Source organism: Triplophysa dalaica, chromosome 4, assembly GCF_015846415.1.
Source record: "Triplophysa dalaica isolate WHDGS20190420 chromosome 4, ASM1584641v1, whole genome shotgun sequence".
Classification (NCBI taxonomy): domain Eukaryota; kingdom Metazoa; phylum Chordata; class Actinopteri; order Cypriniformes; family Nemacheilidae; genus Triplophysa; species Triplophysa dalaica.
The window spans coordinates 9,308,451-9,332,460 of record NC_079545.1 but is presented as its reverse complement, the minus strand read 5'-3'; the positions used below and the strand labels follow the sequence as shown (position 1 = coordinate 9,332,460).

At 39.3% G+C, this 24,010-nt stretch overlaps 1 protein-coding gene across 8 annotated transcripts in view; it reads right to left on the bottom strand.

Moving 5' to 3' along the window:
* gria3a (glutamate receptor, ionotropic, AMPA 3a) overlaps positions 1-24,010 on the bottom strand; it is a 49,050-nt gene that overhangs the window by 4,224 nt on the left and 20,816 nt on the right. For 3 of the 8 annotated variants that reach the window (XM_056744993.1, XM_056744991.1, XM_056744994.1), the window contains exons 10-14: positions 21,069-21,275; positions 19,065-19,438; positions 17,205-17,403; positions 6,733-6,980; positions 5,566-5,680 (exon numbers count right to left, since the gene is read on the bottom strand). In XM_056744993.1, the coding sequence (XP_056600971.1) occupies positions 5,566-5,680; positions 6,733-6,980; positions 17,205-17,403; positions 19,065-19,438; positions 21,069-21,275 (1,143 nt within the window). Of the gene's footprint in view, positions 1-1,009; positions 1,125-5,565; positions 5,681-6,732; positions 6,981-17,204; positions 17,404-19,064; positions 19,439-21,068; positions 21,276-24,010 lie in introns of all 8 variants that reach the window. The other 5 variants (XM_056744998.1, XM_056744992.1, XM_056744996.1 and 2 more) reach the window with 5 other exon arrangements.

Here is a 24,010-nt window from a genome sequence, read left to right as displayed (position 1 = left end):
GCCCATATAGTGGGTTGCGCGCTCTCGTAATGGGGCTGTTGTGCAGGTGCACTCGGGACATGTTTTCGGAGTTAATTAACTTATTTATAAGACCGGATTACATTCAGTAGTGTGATAACACAATTGTCTTGTGTGTTCATTCAATGGAGTCTTCAGGCATCATCGTATGGTTTCCATTAGGCTGATGCAACTGGAACAGTTACCGGGCAAGAGCAAGGGAATAAATTAGGCCTCCTACAGGGGGCGCCGTGCAGCTCGAAAAAATCAAAATCCACCAAATCGGGACAACTTTTAGCTCACCGGAGATGTTCGTTCGTCCATAAATACCAAAGACGTGTCCCAGAAAACTGCCTGAAATGTGTTTTGGATTTTTGTTTAAAGCCAGAAGTTAGTCTTCATATGTCATTCTGTCTTTTCTTTATTGGCACAACTTGGCCATTGCGCCTGAGCAACTGTGCTTGTTTTAAATTCCGTTGTCATGATTAATGCCTGTTGCCCAGGGATACTGAGGGAAGGGAAAAAAAAATTCTCGCCCGGCACGGCGTTAAAGAACAAGATGAAGACGATTCCTAAATGAATCAGTAAACACACGAAGACGAAAATTGGGCCACGTCACAGCAGCAGAAGAGGAAAAATCTCCAAAATATGTAACTAATCAAATTCTTAAGCGCTACATTATGGTTATGAATGCTTATTACAAAGTACCTTCATGTAATACTTCATTACCACATCATTAAAATGATGAATTACTTCAATGTTTGGTTCGGAGTGTTAAGTGCTTTCTAAATGTGCCATGCTTTATATCTTTCTGTATGTGTGTGTTAGTTGTTTCGTCTCATAAATACTGTTGTGCTAGAATTACTGCGAATTATCTTCATGTTACATAAGCCCCGAATTAAGTAAGGAGCCAAATCCATTAAACCAGTAAATTGGTACTGGGGCTCCGCTGATGTGGTTTGTAGAATATGAAGATTGTTTGTTACATAAGTAAACAAGTAAGCAGACTAACCTTACTCCCAGAGTCTTTGGTCCCACATTCACCCTTATCGTACCACCACTTGTTTTTCAGCTTGTCTAAGATGCCTTGTTCACTGAGTTTCAACACTGCAAGGTTTACAGGAGTTCTTCACGAGGGGAAATAACATAAATAACATGGCACCGTTATGTTATTTTATGTTATTAAAACTTAAACCTACCGAACATCTGTTAACCAAAGCGATACTGTAGGACACCTGGCCTTGTGCTGTACCGTATAGAGAGATTGACAGAGAGAGAGAGAGAGAGAGAGAGATAGAGGATGCAAGTAGAGCTAGCCTTAGTGTTACCTTTGACCTTAGACCTGCCAGTGCTACCTACTGTTATCGCTTTGAGTAATCGTCACTCACTGTTCCAACAGAGACAGAGAAAGTAACCATGGTAACACAGCCAAACAGAGTATTATTATAAAGAGCATAGAAAAGATGACTTTTTATATGTTAATGGTGTAGAAAAAAACTTTATAAAGAGCAATTACTTGACTAACAGACAAACAGGACCCAGCAAGTCAGAAGGGGAACCAGTCTGTGATGGGTGAGGACGGAAGCCAAACATCTTATAAAGAAAAACGCCGACCTCCTGTGAATACACTCGATTACTTTAAAAATGCTCTCCGCAAAAACGTTTCTTTGTTTGTGAAACGACAGATGGAGAAGCAGCCTCGACTGTCCTGGCAGGAAACGGTACTGTTCATTACCAGTGCTGTATTCCTGCTGGGCGTTTTGGTTTGTAAGATGTTGGTATGTCATCAGCAGGACTGCTGGGAAACTCTGCCAAATTTTAAATTTTCCTTCTGCTAAATGATGAGAGTTGTTATCCGGCAGAGCAAATATACCATACTTACCACAGTAAGGCAAAAAGCTGTCAAAAATGGAAGGCCCGGTGTGGTGGCAAAAGACCTTTTTAAAATAATCAGTTTATGGAGTGATGTACATTTAAAGTTTGTATTTTCACTTTCAGAACATCTAGAGTAAAATTGTGAAAAAGGTGCTTGTGAGTTTCTACTCTTTACATACAGCTGCGTAAAAATGAAGAGACCGCTACCAATTTTCATGTAAAATCAGCATTTCTAGATGTTGTGTGGCTATTTCAGCCTAGTGTTTGTTGTTAAAAAAATCTAACCTGGGGAGTGACAAAGTTATTTAAGAGAAGTGTGAAAGACTGACAGAATGACAAAACACATGAAAAATATATTTTCCTTAAAACATGTACAACTATTACTAAAGCATTGCTTATAAGTAAATATGTTATTGCTCTCTTCTCAGTATTTGAGCTCTGAAAAAATAGCCAAGTGTCTGTTTTGAGCTGTTTAGGGCCGTTCAACATTATAATGATAGATATAAAGATAACTATAACTATAACTATATTTGCGTCCACAATATGACGGCAAAGGCTGGATGCTCTCTCTGAAGGCTAAAGGTGCGCTCAAGTCCGGAACGCAAAGCATATATTCTGCCAGCTTGCTGACTCATAAGCGTTACATATATAATATCCTGCCATATGCAGACCGCTTTCTGACCGCTACAGTCTTTAATTCTGACATAAAAGCTGTGTTGCGATCACCAAAAGTCAAACATTATCTGCCAGAAACTGTAGTATGTTTTATCGTTCATCTGCTGGGAAAAAATCGCTCTGAAAGTGGTCCCAATGATATCGTTCTCAGAATCTTTAGCGTTATAGTAATGTGTGAACCCTGCTATTCTCCTGAATTAAAAACGATATTTAAAACGTTATTTTTTTAGTTATTGTTATAATGTGAACGGGCCTTTTCTCCACTGTTCATTTTCTGCAAATAAATTCAATAGATATTTTATTTGAAATTTGGTAAAAATGTTGTAAGTAGTTCACAGAATGAAACTAAAATTATCCTTTACCTAAACACATACAAATAAAGTAGATTTTTAAATCAGAAAAACAGTCTCAGACTTTTTTCTGCGGCTGTATATGGGTTAGTAATCTAGGTAAAGTTTTCCTGGTCTCTCTTCTCTGTACCAATCAAAACAATACATCATTCCTTTAAGTCCTTTAAGAATTAATGATAAGCTTTCAAAACGCGTAGTCTCTTACATCCGCCATAACGGATAAAAAACTATTTGACATCATTCTACACTTCAGCTTCTCATCAAATTCTGGGCTGTAAGGTAAACACATCAAACAAAGGGACACAATTCAAGGCACTTTAGCGGTAAATTTGCTTTTAAGAACACAAGCAAAAATCATATTACAATAGAAGTATCAAACTATTTAATATATATTTAAAATATTTTGTCTTTGTTCAGTGTATTCGGCTGTGTACGAACCGTACGGTATATTTGCCGGGATTGCTGAATAACTCCAATCATGCATTTTGGATCAGATTCAGGTCAATAAATGAGATGCATGCAGTTGCGATGTCATAACAGACTAGACACCCTCTACCCAGCATGCTCAACTTATCAATGTCCGGACTAGGCGGCCATATTGGTGTCTGAGTTTAGAGCACAGAAGGCATTTATGGGTGACAGCCAATTAGTGTAATGAACTCGTTTTGAGGACCAATCGGGGATAAAAGGGGCTGCCTTGCCCGCATGATAGGCTGAACACAGGGTGACCATTCCGCAGGCACATGGGCTGAAGAAAAATCTGTATGTGTATGTGTGAGCGCAGACATAATGCATGAGGGAATGAGTTTGTGCTAGTCTATGCATTCATATGCAGATGAATGTGTGCTTTGTGAGTCTAAAATACGGCACCAGATCCTTCTCCGCATGTAATGTGTTCCAACTGTGTTATTTAGGAGGAATTGTTTCATTAGAATTCTCACGTTTCCTGTGATGTTTTTGTCCATCCAGGACTGTGCTGTGTAACCACCATCAGGGGCACTATGGACTTTTTCGGTCCAATTCAGGGAATAATATGCAAAGGAACTTGGCGGCTTTATATGTATGCATTACATTTTTTTCCCCAAATTGCTACAGAGATGCAAAGTTGGATAGTCTTTATGCTTTATTGTACCGCTACCCACAAACACTGTACTGTACATACAATAACCTGCCGAAACTCAGAGTTTTTCCTGGCTCAAAATGAGGCGGAGGTGGTGCCATTCTGATCTTGTACACACACACGTAGGCCTACTGTACCTTTTAGTGACTTAACCAAAGTGACTTTGACATATTAAAAGTTCTAATGAAATTAGATGAAATTTACAATTATTAAGTTTTATAAAACCAAAGAGACATGTTTTTTAATGAAATAAAGCTTTTTATCATATTCAACAAACTTTTCAGGCCACAATAACCAACTTAATTAAGTCTTACTAAATGACTGAAATGAGCAAAACTCCTTCACAACTTGCATTCTCTGTGGTTAACTTTAAATGATTCAATGATCTCTTGTATTCGCTAGTGACTGAGAAGTTTTTAAATGAATCGGTCCAAATGAGTTGTTCGTGTGTGAGTCGTTTTGAAGGCAATGTGTGTTAATACTGGCGTACTCGCTGTGTACAGTATATGCTGATTCAACAATCCAACTGCACATTACAATGATGCACGTCATGTTAATTTAAAGGCTTGGATTCAAAACAAACAGCCACGAAACACAGCCAGCTCTTGTTCTGCAACTCTTTTTAGTGCCTCAGTGTCAATTTCTATACACAGGAAAAACCCTGGAAACCTACTACAAGAGTCCTGCTCTACACAAAATGTAACAGATTAGCGGAGAGCCACAGAGATCCGAGTGTATTCCACCTAAAACAAGCTGATTCCATCCTTACGGTACACAAAAAAAAACCTGCGAGCAAATTCAAGAACGTAAACATCCTATTAATAATAATAATTCATAACATTTATATAGCGCTTTTTTGCCTGGGCACTCAAAGCACTTTAACATGGAAAGGGGGCATCTCTTCAACCACCACCATTGTGCAGCATCCACCTGGATGATGCAACGGCAGCCATATTGCGCCTTAAAGCCCACTACACACCAGCTAATTGCTGGAGAAGAGACAGTTTTTTAACCAAGCCAATTGGTATATATTAAAGGTGCAGTTTGTAAAAAACATAAGTGACCGCTCTTAAAAAAGTTAGTGGCTTGCTAGATGCTAGACACCACTTCTGCATTTGTCCAGGACACTGTTGTCATGCGGTTTCTACGTCAGTAAAGGCCAATAATGAGGCCAGTAAATGACGCCATTGACAGGCGACGGCACAGCCGTCTTTAGTATGCCGACTTTCTCATGATTTACAAGTAGTTACAAACATTTGAGATATTGTAAGTACCTCTGAACAAAATATATAACACTAGCTTAGTGATTTTTGAATATTTTACTTCAATATTGTTACAAGTTTAATAGATCTATCAAGTTGGACCTTAAGCCTCACTCTCTGTGAATCTGATTTTTAGACATTCCTCTCCTCCTTTGCTATCTCATTTCCATTAGACAAGTAAACGGTCATCCCCGATCGCAGTTTGCCTCATTATATAATACGGGACCGTTGCACACAGCCTTGCCGATTACTCCGATGTGGTTGTCTGGGTGCGATTGAGGCTGACCTTCGAGTCCCCTCCCCCGCTGCCGCACTCTCCCTTGTCGTACCACCATTTATTTTTCAGCTTGTCCAGGAGGCCCTGCTCGTTCAGCTTTAACACCGCCAGGTTTACAGCACTTCTTCAAATGGCAAAACACAACTCGTGAGAAATAGAACAGGTTCGTGAGAAATCTAATCATGAGCAGACGGCGGGCGCTTTTGTTAGGGGTTAATACAAGAGGAGAGACCGGTTTACCGGTGAGCGGTCGGGCCGTTCGATGGGTTATCTAGTGAAGCAGTTCGACTGGTTAATCGTGTTAGCTGCTGGGTACAGACTGAAGCGTGAGTGTGAGCTAGGTGCCTGTGGTGCTGAGCGGACACAAAGAATTAGCGAGGGAGAGGGGAGAAAAGAGAGAGAGTGCTTGTGAATGATGGGATGGATGCAGGGACTGTCTGTTTTAGGACGAGATATAGCATGTGCATGACATGCGTGGCGGCAGGCAGTACAGCGAAAAACTATTCAACAATTAAAACATTACAAATTGGCAATCAAGGCACAGATCAAAGGACAGAAGTGGAAAAATGGAGGAAATGAGAAAATCAACAGCAACAGGCATTACAATGTAAAATACAGTAAATTAAGAGGCTAAAGGTCTTCGCACATACAGTCCGAAATTTTCGTATTTGGCCTTCGTCTGTACGGTGTCTCTGAATTGATAAAAAAAGATGCGAAAAACGCAGTAAATCAAACCCGGTCAGAATCTTTATATAACGGACGAAAATATCGGACGCAGTGTGTAAATGTGATAGACACAACGTGAGGACGTTTTTTTTTTTAACGTGTGTAATTTCAGACTGGATGTGCAATGGGCTTTAGTGTTATTTCTGCTGAAGACAAAAACACACAATAAAACATTACCACAACTTACAGTACATAAAGATTTAAAGTAGATAAAACACGCAAGACACAGTTACCTTATCATGTACGGCAAGAAAGAGAAAGAGTGATAAAAAATATAATGGTTTTACGAGGTTCGAGGAAGAGAGAGAGATGAATGGAAATGGTGAAAAAAACATGAAGCAAAGAGAGAGAGAGAGAGAGAGAGAGAGACAGAGAGAAAGGAGAGATGGTGGAATCAGGGTAGGTGGAATACTATAACAACAGAGGGAATTGTTATATTATTCCACCCACCTTAATGCCGACCCTTTGGGCGTGGCCACACCGTAGCCCTTGGAGTCCAGGTTCCCTCCCACCTTCATAGTGTCGCAGGGCTTTCTCTGCTCGATGTATTCGTTCATGGTGGACTCGAGCAGGAACGCAAACTTTCCCTTCGACTTGCGCACGCGTGCCACTCCATCAGGGGTCGTTTTGACGAACACGGACGGCTCGGCCGATTTCATATAAGACCACATCTTCTCATAGACTGCAATCTTTGAACGCTGTGAGAGAAAGAGACAAAAAGACAGTCACATAAAACAAAAAAAAGCTACGGTACAAATTTATTTTTCATGTCTGCAACATACAGTTGAAAGAAAAAGTATGTGAACCCTTTGGGCTTACTTGGATTTCTTCATAAATTGGTCATAAAATGTGTTCTGATCTTCATCTAAGTCACAACAATAGAGAAACACAGTCTGTTTAAACTAATACCGCACAAACATTATACGTTTTAATGTTTTTATTGAACACAACATGTAAACATTCATAGTGCAGGGTGGAAAAAGTATGTGAACCTTTGGGTTTAATAACTGGTTGACCCTCCTTTGGCAGCAATAACCTCAACCATACGTTTCCTATAGTTGCAGATCAGACCTGCACAACGGTCAGGAGAAATTTTGGACCATTCCTCTTTACAAAAGTGTTTCAGTTCAGCAATATTCTTGGGATGTCTGGTGTGAATCGCTCTCTTGAGGTCATGCCACAGCATCTCAATCGGGTTGAGGTCAGGACTCTGACTGGGCCACTCCAGAAGGCGTATTTTCTTCTGTTGAAGCCATTCTGTTGTTGATTTACTTCTATGCTTTGGGTCGTTGTCCTGTTGCATCGTCCATCCTCTGTTAAGCTTCAGTTGGCGGACAGATGGTCTTAAGTTTTCCTGCAAAATGTCTTGATAAACTTTGGAATTCATTTTTCCATCGATGACAGTAATCTGTCCAGGGCCTGAGGCAGCAAAGCAGCCCCAAACCATGATGCCCCTCCACCATATTTCACAGTTGGGATGAGGTTTTGATGTTGGTGTGCTGTGCCTTTTGTTCTCCACACATAGCGTTGTGTGTTCTTTCCAAACAACTCAATTTTGGTTTCATCTGTCCACAGAATGTTTTGCCAGTAGTGCTGTGGAACATCCAGGTGCTCTTTTGCAAACTTCAAACGTGCTGCAATGTTTTTTTTGGACAGCAGTGGCTTCCTCCGTGGTGTCTTCCCATGAAGTCCATTCTTGTTTAATGTTTTCCTTATTGTAGATTTTGCAACAAAAATGTTAGCATGTGCCAGAGATTTCTGTAAGTGTTTAGCTGACACTCTAGGATTCTTCTTCACCTCATTGAGCATTCTGCCCTGTGCTCTTGCAGTCATCTTTACAGGACGACCATGCCTAGGGAGTGTAGCAACAGTGCTGAACTTTCTCCATTTGTGGACAATCTGTTTTACCGTGGACACATGGACATCAAGGCTTTTAGATATACTTTTGTAGCCCTTTCCAGCTTTATGTAAGTCAACAATTCTTGATCACAGGTCTTCTGAGAGCTCTTTTGTGCGAGGCATGGTTCACATCAGACAACGCTTCTTCAGAACAGCAAACTCAAAACTGGTGTGTGTGTTTTTATTGGACAGGCCAGCTTTAATCAACACATCCAATCTCATCACATTGATTGGACCCCAGGTTGGCTGACTCCTGGCTCCAATTAGCTCTTGGAGAAGTCATTAGCCTAGGGTTTCACATACTTTTTCCACCCTGCATTATGAATGTTTATATGTTGTGTTCAATAAAAACATGAAAACGTATAATGTTTGTGCGGTATTAGTTTAAGCAGACTGTGTTTCTCTATTGTTGTGACTTAGATGAAGATCAGAACACATTTTATGACCAATTTATGAAGAAATCCAAGTACGCCAAAGGGTTCACATACTTTTTCTTTCAACTGTATTTGTTTTGGCTGTATTATCAATTATATGGAGTGTTCTGATGTTTAACAAAAAAGACATTTTGACTTCGATCACAGACTCTTTTTAATGAACTAAATATATTTTATCCAAAAGTTACAATGCTTCCCTATTATATATATAATTATTTTTCTGTCACTGCATGAACTTTCATCTTTGATTTTGGAGATCCCTTTCACAAGTGCCGAGACCTGAAAAGAGCCAATTCTAATTGCTTGTTTTGAAATGAGCTTGGCTATTGAAATGATCACAGACAAGGTCATTTCTATAGAGAAAGAAGGCCCTGACATTTTAAGAGAGCAGTAACATGGTACATTGTGAGTTTCTGTAAGGCTGTTGCTTTTATGACATGAAAACCATCTGAAGGCCATTGTTAGGCACGAGGTGAAGTGCAGCACTAGCCTCAAGTACCTTATTGTTTTTATAAAACGGTTACCACACAAGACAAATATTAAAGCAACACGCTGTAGTTTTTCTTCCTTAAAGTAATTTCTCTAAAACTACTTCAGTGGTAGAACAATTTTTTAGTCAGAAAAAGTCATACCTCCACTCTCTCTCTGACAGTACACGTTTACATCCGATCAAAAAAAATTTAAAGAGTAGGTAACATATGTTTTTTAGGTCATTGGGTAGGGTAATTGAATGTCCAACAACAAGTTTATCTACATACAATGTGTAAAAACACTTTTTCGTTCCGCGTTTCACCCATCTAGGCCCCTCCTACCCGGTAACCTTGTGTCATGTGATTGGTCAGGTGGTGTAGTCTGTTGTGATTGGTCAAACGCGTTCATCATTTGTCGCAAATGGAACGCCTACCATCATTACAGGATTACGGTTTACATGTGGTTGGATCTCTTTATATATATGTGTAGATAGAGATGGCAGCAATTGTACCGTACCAGTTTGACCCCGAGTCTGACGATGAAGAAGACGCTAATCCTCCACAAACTCCACCACGACTGGAGCAGGATGTTAGTCAGTGGCAAGTGACAACTCTTGTGATAAAAACTCTCAGTGTGACAACATGCATGTTGTGTTTTGCTTATCAATGAAGTAAATTATTATATTTCTTAAAATACGTTAGTAATACTATTATTTCGTCTAATTGTGCGTTGTCATGGTACATAGAGCATTTCAAAAAGTCGACGTTATGAATAATTATTGTAGTTTCACCCACATATATCTATATAGGTGCACGTGCGGCAAATGCGGCAAACTGCAAAGCGAGGATGAAAATATTTGCGGCCAGGAAGTGCAAATGGTTGTTTACACATTATTATGAATCAATTTATGTTATGAAAAATATTCAGCTGATTGGCCTAGACTTGAAATTTGTTGTGACCTAATGGTCTGCTGAGATGTACTCTAAAAGAAGAATTATATAAATCATTCAATTTCAATCCAACATTATTTCATAAAACATTCTATTAAGTTCATAAACGTTTAAAGTATTTAGAGAATTAATTGATCCTTCTGCAGATCCCAGTAAGAAAAAGGACATTTACAATTCTCTGGTAACAGTATTATACATGGACTAGTTGACACAGCATACAGTGTACCGTGTTCGTATCTTCAGATGTTATTACAATACAGATAGTACTCGACTTAGTTCTTGAAACAAATACTTTGAGAATTCATGGATTGTACAATTAAATCAGCCGAGTAAATAGCAACATAAACAAACTTTAACACACCAGAAATAACGCTACATGCTAATATTATATGCATTAGCTAAACACAGACATAAGGTACGAAAATATTTCTTGAAGTTCAGACAAATATCAAAAGTCACACTTACAGGTTGGGACTCGGTGGAGCTAAAAGGTCCAAATAGAGTTGGTATTGCCCCCCTCTCAAGGATAGTCGTTTCACATATCCTGCACTGAACGCGCCAAGATTATCAAAGCAATCATCGGTGAAATGACGCGCACACAGTACAACCCTTGGGGTTATACTCCTTCTGTATTCTTTGAAAAATGAATTGTAACCATTCTTCCCTCAGACGTTCTTGCTTAGGTTGTTGAAATAAGACGGACTTAGTTTCACACCATAGAACACAGACTCTAGACATGATACACATGCAGCACGAACGTGCGACTGTGTTTGGGGGAGGAGACATACGTTTTCCAGGCAGTCTAAGCAACACGTATATGTATAGTGACGTAGATATGCGTCCACGACTCGTTTGTGTGATTCAGAGTCGACTCCCATTTTTACAAGCAAATAACTTCGTTATTTATTCACCTTCGGACTTACAACTTGGCAGACAGCTTACTTTTAAACACGGCAACATAACAGACTGCATGAAACGTCATTTTCATGATGTCATGTTACGTACGCTTTAAGATCACTATATACAGCACTACGAGAGGGATATTGCATTAATACTAAAGTTTGATGGCACACTTGTGTAGATAACTGTCTATAAAACCCTTTGGTTTTTCAAGGAACTGGGGAACTACTTTCTTCCACCACAAATTCCAGCCCAGCAGTTGAACAAACCTACTTATTTCAAGCCGTCAATTATTTTAAATGTCCTCTCCCGCGGGACTCTCATGACCCGATACGATTCTTGCAGCGCAGGATAAAATCTTTGGGAAAAAAGACGGTAGCGGTCAGAAACTCTGTGGACGTGAGCGGGTCTTTGGACGGGTGCCCACTCCCGACATCCTTCTAACTGACCACACTGTGCTATGCATGTGCTGCGGACGTGGACCAGTTCTAACTCCTTTTTTAGTTTGATTTGCACCGGCCCCCAGACGAGAAGAAGAGAGAGCTTTCATGTTTTTTAGAGGGGAGATGGTCATCAGGACATTTCTTACATGGATGTTAAAGAGTAAGTAGCATAAGATCATGAAAATGACATTTCATTGTAAAAAAGGGAGTCGACTCTGAATCACGCAAACGAGACGTGTCTCTAACCGCCGCGTATCTACGTCACTAGACATAGTCCCCGCCTATGTTTTGCTGGGACTGCCGCGAAAACTTTCCTCCCCCAAAACACTGTCGCTAGTTCGTGATTGCGTGTGCCGTCTAAAACCTGTGTTCTACGTTGTGAAACTAAGTGCGTCTTATTTAAACTACCAAAGGAATAACTTCTGAGAAAACAATGGATTAAATTCTGTAGAAAGATTCAAAGTTGGGAAGGAGGAGGGAACCGGCAGATATTTAAATTAAGTTTTAATATAAATAATAACAGCCGCCAGCCCCTCACGGCCGACCGCCGGCGAACAAAATAAATCACAAAACAAAAACATACATACAACCATAAAACATGTTCGGGCCTGGTCCTCTCTCCTCGATGGTCCGGTCGCTCGTTCTCTTATATGCTCCCGATCTCCTACGTGATACGATCTCCTACGTGATACGAGACCGGTGTGCGCACAACTGGCGCTCATTAACAATTACTCACTGGTCTCGAACCACGGTCTCACCCCGCCTACTCCACTACAAATTCATTTTTAAATGACACCAAAGGAGTATAACCCCAGGGTTTTACTGTGCGCGTCATTTCACCGAAGATTGCTTAAATAATCTTGGCACGTTCACTGCAGGATATGTTAAAAGACTATCCTTGAATGGGGAAAATACTTACCTTATTTGGACCTGTCAGCTCCACCGAATCAAAACCTGTAAGTGTGACTATTTATTTTTGTCTGTACTTCAAGAAATATTTGTGTACCTTATATCTGTGTTTAGCTAATGCATTTAACGCTAACGTTAACACGTACCGTTATTTCTGGGGTATTCCAGTTTGCTAATCTAGCTATGAACTCGGCTAATTTAAGTGTTTAATCTTTTATCGTCTATCTATTATCTGCTGTCGTCTTCGGATGTTTCTTCGTCAGACTCGTGCTCAAACTGCTAAGGTGAAACCCCAGCATCTCTATCTATACACTGTATATAATACATAACCGTAATTCACCAATGATGGTAGGCGTTCCATTTGTGACACATGATGAACGCTGTAACAAGTTCAAGGAATGGGAAGAAGGAGGCGGGAACTAGCGAATTTTCAACAACTTTTAACAACAACATTTTGCACAAGCTAGCTATAAGCCAACGGGTTTCGTTTAATGCTTATAGTTTGAGTGAAAGATGTTGTATTGTATTTAATTTATTTTTCTCAGTGACATTTTGTCATTTGACATTTAAAGGTAAGAACAATGTTGTATATTGACAAGACGATACAAAATAACTGATATATTTCCTATTGGGAAATTTAAATGTGAGATCTTTTGAGATCTGGAAACGTAATCTAAAAATTAGAGGGATCCGTCGGGTCATGACGAAAATCATTCTATGCAAATAGAGCTCAGAGTGAATTTTCAGCGGGAGCGTGTGGGTGCCGAATAACATTTAGCGGGCGCGGGCGGGACAAAAAAACAGTCCCGTGCAGACCTCTAATGTGCAGTGTGCTGCTTCAGATACGTTCTAAGTGAGAAATAACGAGGCAGGACGTGCATGTGAATGAAAGGGAGAGACCTTTAAAAAGCAACTCACCGAGAATGTGTTAATCCCAATTCTATTATTTTAAGCGCGTGTTCGAGACCCTTGCGTATCGCGCAGTATTTTTTTTAAACCATGACATCAGAACGCTGTGAATAAATTGCTACCAGATGCTGCCAACACTGAGAACATTAAGCACTTAAGTGAGTGATCCAGTTGCCACCTAGTGGCCATTTTCGTGTATTGAAGTTTGTTGTTCCATTCAAAGAAAGTGCTATCGCATCACATGTACAGCTATTTGCAGATGGCAGTGCACGCATTTATATGTAAATTTATTAATGTGCAGTTTTTATTTTCATATCTAAAAAATGAGAAAGTATCACAAAAGTAAACATTCTGGAAAGGATCAACTGCTTCGTGTGTGTTTGTTTGCTTGTTAGCTGTTGCAAGGACAACATAGTCCGAGTTAGTTTCTTGGCGGAGTGATACAAACAGTCAGTGAAGCGGTTCAACAGTCAGTTCCCGTTGTGATCCTTGTGGAAAATTGCATGGCTCTCAGCCAATCAGATTCGAGAACCAGAAAGAACTGTTGTATAAAGTATATTATCATACCCTACTAGTATATAAGCACACATTTGCTTCCTTTTTAAGAGTAAATATAAAACTGAATGTTTTTGCGCCCATTTGGAACCTGTTTACATACTCCAAATAAAACTAACCAGAAAATATAGCACACAGCTCACACAACATTCTCACACAGAAAGACAGAGAGTAAATTAATGGAGAGTTTATAGACCTCACAGTATACTAATCCCCATAATTCTGCCAAATTTAAAGGTTTAGAATGGGATTCATAGAGGCCACTAGCGAAGAGATTGTGAATTGCAACCAATCTCTCAGTCCAAACACGACAGTGGCCACCACAGAACAAAAAGAAGTCGTCGGCTGAGACAGGGTGTGAAATAGTGATTTCTTATTTATTACATGAAATAAAGGGTCTGTGGATCTTAAGGATAAAAAGAAGGATAAAGTCAGGCAGATGTTTAAAATTATTAGGAATTTCCAGCAGAGACACGTTAGGACTTGTGTTCTAAAGGCTTTTACCAGAGATACTCATAGATATCTATGGAGATACTTTCCAGCAATGAGACGTTGGAGAGAAAGATTGTCTAAAAAAAAAAGATTTCTTTTATTCGGATCAATATGTGAGTAACATTGGTTACTTATAATTACAGCATTACTAAGATATGTTGTAATTGTAATATTAGCTGTGTAACGGCGCAGTTTTGAGCGTAATTGTTCATCTGGAACCAGTGTACTGCTTGTATATACTTGTCTCATTGTCGCTTATTTTATTCATTTGTATTATTATTTGAGTGGTCTAAGCTATGAAAAAGCTAAGAATTTAGAACAGCACCTTGGAGGGTAGAGCTAGCTAACAGTAAATAGCAACGCTGTTAAAGCCGTTTGATCTAACTGCAAGATAGCAGTGAGGAGTAACCAATTCAATTCAATTCAAGTTTATTTATATAGCGCTTTTCACAATGTGTATTGTTTCAAAGCAGCTTTACAGGGGCAAACAGGAAAAACAGAAAAGTTAAAACACAGCACAGTGCATGGTATTTATACAACGAGTAAGTTCATTCTAATAAATAACATCTAATTTCTAAATAAATAAATGAATGAGTGCAGTCTCCCGGTGAGCAGGACAACACTACCCCCTCTGTAAAGTCAAGATCAACCGAACTACGTACCGCAGGGTAGAGGGAGAGGAAACGCACTTTGTAGAGTTGTTTGTCCGTTTAGGGCTACTGTACAAAACATGGCGTGAATTCAATGTATGTAGGCTGCTCTGTATGTAGATTAAAATGGTTTATTCTAAGGTAATAATAACCTAACTGTTCATTACGTAAGGTCTTTATACACCTATGATGACATCGTTTTGTATATTGTATTGCATTTCTGTCAATATATCATCAAAAGAATCCCATACTGCTACTTTAAGTAAAATCTTCATAAAGCTGAAGCTTCCTAAACCAATATTCTCAGTGTCCAGCTCTTGCGCGAGTAGCTATATATGTCCACAAGGCAGGCAGGATATCTCTAGAGAGAACACACACCTATGTTTAATAGGACAAACACACAGTAACGCTTTTATAGGACACAGTTCTACACACACATGGCACATATAAGTAGGTTACCTTGACCTCCAAACAGCTGGTATGTGTGTGAATGTGTGCGTGTGAGTTTTCCTGAGAGCTTTTCAGGCACAAACTGGAAGTGGCGTGTTTGTATAAACTCCCTCACACGTCTCCTGTGCACTAAAACAAATACGCTTCAGGGCTCCAAATGTTTCAATTCATTTCCGATCGATCTCTCTCTCTCTCTCTCTCTTTCACATTACACACTAAACCTTTACCTAGTATTTTTTTTAAAGACCACAAAAAAATAGATGCTGTGTTACTGCAAGTTTAACTTTCTTCCACGGAACACAAGAAAATATATTTTGAAGAATGCTGTAGACTGGCCCCCTTTGCATTGGTTTCGTTTCCATACAATAGAAGCGAATGGGGGCCAGTGCTGTTCGGTTACCAACTTTCTTCCAAATATCTCCTCTTGTGTTCTCCAAAAGAAAGGTTTGAAATGACAAGAGCCAATCCAGCCAATCTACTCTATATAAGGCATATGGAAATCAGAACTCAGGTCTACTGTCCAAGCATGATATTAAACAGCTGCAGTAGTGCGCTATGAACACAAGGTGGAGACTGTACCATCTCTCTTATCTCTCAACGTCTCTCTTGTCAGTCTCTCTAGTCCAACCATGTGTCGGCTTCCCACCTGTCAACACTGTTCTAATTTAGTCAGCTACAGGATGACAACTCAGGTAAGGGAGAAGAGCAAAGGCCTCCTCATTTCATGTGTTCTTTCTCTTTATCTCTGTCTCTTATCCATTGTATATTGACAGTGACGTGTGAGTAAGACTGTCTGAATATATGTGTGTGCTTTCACACACACATTAGGACGTAATCATGACATTAAGGAAAAATGACAGGATGATCTCATCAGCAGTGGTGTATCTGGGTCATCCTAAAACTGCCCTGTTCACTGTCGGCTCAAACACACACACATACATACATAAAGACACACGCATACACAAGTCCACACTCTCCCTCTGGCCATCTCGAATGAAAACAGTGTCTGGCTGAGATTCAGTAAAAACGTTTTTTGAGGAGGTCGGAGGCTTTGCTGCTCTGCCTTCAAACGAGCTGCAGGTTTGCTGTCGGGTCTAATAAACCTCGCACTGCCGACTTCTTGCGTGCCGTGTATTACATGGTGACAGGTCTACAAGACAATTAAGTTTGAGTGTCTGCTCAAGTTTAAGTTCTATAAGTGACATGTTTTCGCTGTATCTCACTTTTTTAATTTGAATGGCTGGATGATTTGACAAACCCCATTCAATTCACTATATTGAGCTATGGAATCTGCAAATCTATTGCGTCGGTGTATCTGGCTCAAATTTAGTTACTTTTCTAGTTGGAAATCCACACCCCCAAACCTTTTTTTGGGGGGAATCACCTACCATACTACATGTGTCCCTGGACCACAAAACCGGTCTAAAGTAGCACAGGAACATTTTTAGTAAAAGACAAAAATACATTGTATGGGTCGAAACGATCGATTTTTCTTTTAAGCCAAAAACCATTAGAATATTAATTTAAGATCATGTTCCATGAAGATGTTATGTAAATTACCTACCTTAAATATATAAAAACTTTATTTTTGTGAGTGGATGGCCTGCCAAAGTGCCCCTGATTCACAACTTCAAAGGCAATTTTTTCAATATTTCAAATTGAAATATTTTTTGCACTCTCAGATTCCTGAGTTCTAAACAGTTTATCTCAGCCATATATAGTCATATTCTAACAAACCATTCATCAATGTAAATCTTATTTAATTAGCTTTTAGATGATGTAAAATCCTCAGTATGAAAATAACGTTTTTTCCCGTTCTAATGAACCGTATATGAAACGACACATTTGACGGCAACTCACCCTGAAGAATTCTTTGGTGGAACCGGAGTCCAGGGTTCCATAGGCGATCTCGGTCTGCTTGGCGAGGTCTTCTGCGCTCTCTATAGGTGACACCATTCTTTCCACAGTCAGGAAAGCGGCCAGATTGGCAGTGTAGGATGAAATAATGATCAGAGTGAAGAACCACCACACACCCCCAACTATACGTCCAGACAAAGACCTGCGAGAGAAATAGCGGGAGAGCGAAGAAATCCCCTCAAACTGATCAGTTAGGTCAAACCAGAGCCATTGAGAGAGACCCTGATAGCACACATATATCTGGATTACGTCTATTTGACGTCTGCATTTACATCTGCAAAACATCTACAATACATAATTTGCTCATCTGCCATTCATCTCGGAGATGTTTGCTGTCAGACGTTAGATGTTTATGATTTAGAATGGATGTAAAGATGCTCTTTCTAAGATGTTTAGCAGATTTTTTTACACAGCAGGTCTCCAGATCTTTAGCAGCTTATTACAGACATTCAGACTTGTCCAAGACATATTACAGATGAGCAAACTATGTATTGCAGATGTCTTGCAGATGTATGTGTGCTATCAGGGATTTGATGTCTGCATTTACATCTGCAATACATAGTTTGCTCATCTGTAATATGTCTCGGACAGGTCTGAATGTCAGACGTCATATAGACATCTAGAATATGTCTGTAAGATGTTTATGATTTAGAATGATGTAAAGATGCTCTTTCTAAGATATTTAGCAGATGTTTTTACGCAGCAGATCTCCAGATCTTTAGCACATGTATTACAGACGTTCAGAAGTCTATGAGACACATTACAGATGAGCAAACTATGAATTGCAGATGTAAATACAGACGTCAAATAGACGTAAGCCAGATGGATTGTGCTATCTGGGGAGAGTCGCTTCAACCCTGATGACTACAATGGAACAGTTTTTTCACAGCAATGGAGGTTCATGGAGGCTATCAATAATTCCTGGAAGTTACTAGTAACGCATTGAGTTGCAACTAAATAGACCAACTGAGGTAAGCGTTTAACCGATTAAAAGACGAAAGCCATTTAATGAATAAAAAAATTAAAAGAAATAAAGCATTTTGAGAGAAAACATAACTTCCTGAAACTATCTCAAGGTTCCATGGATCACGTGACGCTCCAGCATTTTGGACTTCCGTTGGCAGAACTCTCTCTCTAAATGGCTCTGGGTCAAAAGTTAACAATTGGCAATTGTCTCTAAATCCATACCGGTCGACAAAAAGACACCAACACAACTCAAAGCTGAGTTGGGATAAATCTGTCTCACGAGACACAGCAGAGGGATAAAGATGAGACCAGGGTCACAAAGACCACATCAAGAAAAAAAGACTGGATTTCAAGGAAAATGTAATGTATGTATGAATGAATGCATGATGACAGATCATCTTGATGGAATGAGTGAAGAGGGCCGACACTTCTCCACTGAAACAGTTTATAAACACCAAACTGCTGACGTTAAAATAGAGACACGCAGCAAGAACACGGTAGCCCTCCAAGAAACAGAGATATAAAGAGTGAGTGAAAGAGAGACAATCTTTACATTTTACAGTCAACACATGGTGAATATAAATTATTTTAGTTGGTGCCCTGCATCACTTACATCGAAAGAAAGAAGAGATAAAGAAACTCTAGTGGTGACAGTGTTGTGATAACTGAGACAATGTGATTGTGAGTGAAAAACGAACAAGTGATGATAAAATGAAGTGATAAAGCCACCCCAAATAGAATAACATATATGCACCATGAAAGACAAAACGTCCATAAAATGCAATGATGAGGGGAGAGACAAAGATGGAGATCTAGTAACGGGCCAGATGCACCAACCTTGGTGAGATATCGCATCCTTGCTGCATGAAAGCTCCAAGTGAGAACCAGAGACTGTTAAAGATGCCGAAGTCGTTGGGCGGGTCAGGTGGCGTCTGTGGATCCTTCACTTCTTCATTTTCATCCAGGTGCCATTCGTATGGACTAAAACGACTCACCAGGAAGAGAACCACGCTGACACCGATGTAGGCAAACACAATGCACATCCAGATCTCATACGCCAGCGGGTCGAGGAAGGAAAAGACCCCGGGCTTGGACTTCTGTGGTTTCTTGATCATGATGGAAATGCCCAGACTCATGAAGGGCTTGGAGAAATCTATCACCTCCTCTCGTACCAGGGTTATAGTGAGGGGAGCCACGGCTATATCCGCTCTCTGGAATATGGAATAGAGTAAATCTTAGTTGAACAGATGGAAAACCAAAGCGATGTTGTGGTACGACACTGGAAATGTGATGAATGGCCTGGCTTTGAGACAAATTATTTTTTTAGTGATCTTTGACGTGTTAAAGACCTCATGAAATAAAAATGAGAGTTTTTGTGGTGTTCATGCCTATTAGCCTTGAGGCCAATTTTTTTGTATATGCTGTTGCTAACTGGTATTTTTTATGAAAAAAATGAATCAAATAAATATGAATCTGTAAAAGCACATACGTCAACGTGGGAAAGAAAATTCATGTCAGAAATTGATTGGGTCTTTAAGTGTCATAAGAGCAGCTGGTTCACATTTTACATTTAAATGTAAAACCATTTACAGTGCTTCTGTCCCCTTCTTATCTCAGTTTCCCTGTTAATGCAACCAAGAGCTCAACACAGTTTTTAAAATTAAAACTGTGTATTATAAGATCAAGTAAAAAAAAAGGACTCGATAAAAATCCTTCAATGATATTCATTTGATTAGGGGTGACCCCGAATAGTCGAAGATTCGATGTTTTGATAGGAGGAGCCTGATTCGACTTATACAGTTGAATCTTCGCACAAGTGTTATGCGATGGGATCACGCCATTTTGGTTTTTTTGGCGTAGCACTGACTGCACCGCCAAAAATATTATTTACGATGTAAAGAAATGGGAGATTTTAGGGTTGGTACTGAAACCCTGGCGCAAAGGAGCGTAAAGAACGTGCTGTATTCCCGTTTGTAAAAAATAATTAATTATCATCTAGTAGTTTTAAAAATTGTTTTAAGGCGAGATATGGTCTAGTAAGCGATGTTATTGGTGGCTTGTGTTTTGAATATGTTGCCCTGCATTTCAGAGATTTTGCCTAAACACAATTCTGAATCGACTATGTAAATCCTTAGTCGGGGACACCCCTTTATCTGATATATTAAAGGGACAGTTCACCCAAAAAATAAAAATGATGTCTTAATATACTCATCCCCGAGTTGTTGCAAATCTGTATTCATTTCTTTGTTCTGATGAACCCAGAGAAAGATATTTGGAAGAATGCTTGTAACTAAACAGCTCTGGGGCACCATTGACTACCAGAAGTGTGCGCTTTTTTACTTTTTTAAAACAAATACATATATTTAGCGATTTTTCCTACTATGGTAGTCAATGGTGCAATGTTCACAAACATTCTTCCATATATCTTTGGTTTCTAATGGGTTTTTTTTTATCTATAAATGTACACTCCTTAGGTGCAAAAGTTTACTTTTTAATTGGGTACCCATTTTGTAACTTCTGACAGTGTACCAACTGGGTTTATGTACATACAATGATTGCAGTATGAGGTCACTTTAATGAAATTTCTAAATGTATCACTTTAGAACACTGACCGCAACCAAGACTTGGGTGACTTCAGCAACACCGTGAAACTACAAACATCATTTTAAAATCACACGAATGTCAAAATAAATTCACCAAAAGGTTGAAAACGACAGCAAGCGGTAAACATCTGGTCGACTTTTATTTTGACATTGATGTCTGTGATTTTAGTTGTGGTCTTCTAAGTGTTGCTGGCTTCACACAGCTGTCATCCCACTTTCCCATCTTTCCAACACTCACCCCATACACCAACTCCCCCACCATGCCGTTCCAGGTCTTGGTTTCGGGGTCGCGAGCTCCGTACTTTCCATCGGCCACAATAGACAGTTTGTACTTTATGCCCACATGCTTGGCGATTTCTGATGCCAAGTCTACACAGTAGCCCTCGTATCGATCATTGCCTTCCGTCTGCATATAATTCCTCTTGTACATTACGTATGGAGCTTCCTGTTAACCAAATCAAATCAGGTTCAGTTGACTCGCACCCAAGATCATTCAAACACACACAAACATATAGACGAAACTATTGCTCTACGTGAAACCATGCTTATATGTCTCTCACACACATACTCTTCACTCATTTCACTCATAAACATGCAAAATGTATCTCATAACAACAATGCGACTGACAGACAATGAGCCAAACAAAGCTAGGGTGGCAGTGAAAGGTTGATTTGACTTAAAACTGGGTTTGGGTGTTCGCTGTAAATTCAAGATTCTCCATTTGGAGTGAGAGAATCACATGGGTGTAGTGAGCTAGTTGCAGGTACACCAATTAGGGGACATTGCTAGTCTAAAGCAAGCCAGGCCAGGGGGAGTTTTGTCACTCATGTCACTCACATGTACATGTGCATGCAGGAAGAGTGCTAAAAAGGAAGCAGATGTTTTCTCACATCTGTGTGGAACTTTGTTACAAACTCTCTTGTCATAACACCAAATATAAGCAAAGTCCTAACTCTTTTTGCTTACATATGATTAACATCTCCTAATTCAAGCCAAAATGTTCGTAGGGCTTGCCTATTATTTTAAACATAGACTTTTTGCATTTTCCCTAACTTTTCACTGCCAGTTTTATGCATTTTGTATATACAAGCACATCTGCCTAATCTGCGCAGAACAAACGATTGCTTTCACATATGCCATCGGACTCCTACTTTCACTTTCTGAATCTACCTATGAGGTCATCGTAGGCAGAGTCAGAAAAATGCTGTCATCTCCTTTAAATGTAACATAGGGCGAACCTTATGGTACATTTAAATATGACTTTCCTCCTCTGACTAACTCATTTAAGGGACATCCTGATGTGTTCAATTATGTCAGTCTAACCTTGACAAACATTTTTGCTTAAAAGTTCCTTGGTTTATTACTAAGTTTATTCTTTTCACCAAGGTGGGATTTCCGGGACCTTCAGGTTATTTAAATTATTATTTAACATATTCACCCTTTGATTAATATTTCTTAAGTATTGTCTTCAGTCCTCAAATCCACCGCCCTATCCCTCTGCCCTTAGGTTTTCAGATGAAATTTTCTAATGAAGAGATTATGATTATAATTATGAAACTCCCTTAAAGCCTAGATATGACCACTGTCTAGTTCTTTACTTCCAGCATTTCGCCGACATTGTTTAAAAACATGTCAAGCATGCATAACTTTTCCGCCTGCCTTATATTGAACTCGCTGCAGGTCTTTCACAAATTTTTCACGACTCATTTGAGTTTCTTAGCTGTGTTTACATTAAATTGTATAATTCTTCAACATTTTGGGATTGTGGATCACTTAAGCAGTAAAACCACCTAACAGTCTAGTTCTAAATGAAAACTACTTCCCCAAGTAATGACCTTCGGTTTTTATTAGTCTTTAAACAGCGTTGGGTGTAACTAGTAACTAAGTAATTAGTTACTGTAATTTAATTACTTTTCCCTTAAAAACGTAAAGTAAAGGATTACTCTTATTTTTCTGTCATTTAATACGGTTACTTCTGATGTAATTAAACGAAATACTTTGTGTAATATATTAGTGAGCAAAAGTGGAATTGACATAAAATTTTAAGTCTAATTATAAAATCTGCACTTTAATGTAAAATTCTCACATTTGTAATACTTTGGTTAAGTTTATAAGAATACTTTATGTAGTTTAATATTATTTATTTGAATGAATTAAAAGAGCCGTTTCATGTCTATCCTTGAATCACCTAACTTATCAAGGTTGATATAAGATATAGAAAGTAATTAGTAATTAAACACTTTTTTGGAGAGAGTCATTTGTACAATAATCTAATTACACTATTGAATATGTAATTAGTCACTTGTAATTAATACCCAACATTGTCTATAAATAATCTTTACTTCATACCCCCCAATATCTTGAAATAGCCTTCAGACTTTTATTTTATAATACGTACGTTTAGCTTTAACAATAAACTATACATCCACATCGAGCAAATGCACCAAAACAATCCAAAATGTCCAAACAATGTTTTAAACGAGTCAATTATTTCATATTTTTGTTCGTTCAAAACTGACAGACAAGTTTGAGCACCACTCAATGAACTGCTATCTGTACTGTCAACTTTAGTAATATTATCTATTATTCACATCACAGGCTTCTCTGGTCCACTTCCCTCACATTTATCACATCACCGACTCCCTGCTGGGACAATATAGTCATAGTTTAGGAAGCTTAATGAGAACTGTCTGCACCATTAAGGCACTCTCTGATTGGACAGCTGGAAATTAAAAACAGGCCCTCAGCCGGGTAATGCAGAGCTCAGAGGAGACAAATTAAAGACTCCACAACCTTTTCTCAACATTTCAAGTGTGAGAAAACCATCGGCCGTTTCCGTCACGCATGTCTTTTCACGCTGTTTGCATTCAGCCCACCGTCTTAGGCAGTGTTGATACTTACGTTTGGCGAAGTGTAAGAACAGAAGAGAGAGGGAGAATCTAACCTACTTCTTACCAAAGCCAGTATTGTGATGTCACTGCTACGACAGGCCACCGAGATGGAACTGAAAATGCTTTGGCACTCACACGGATACAGTTGAAACACTCTTCTGTGGTCGACTGTTTCAACATGTAGTGAGTGAGTGCAAAGCAACTCAAACGGAAAAAACTTTCTGCCCCCCCGGGATGCAATGCAAAGGTGACACTAAACCTGAGAGGGCAGAAGGATCACGGTTCAGC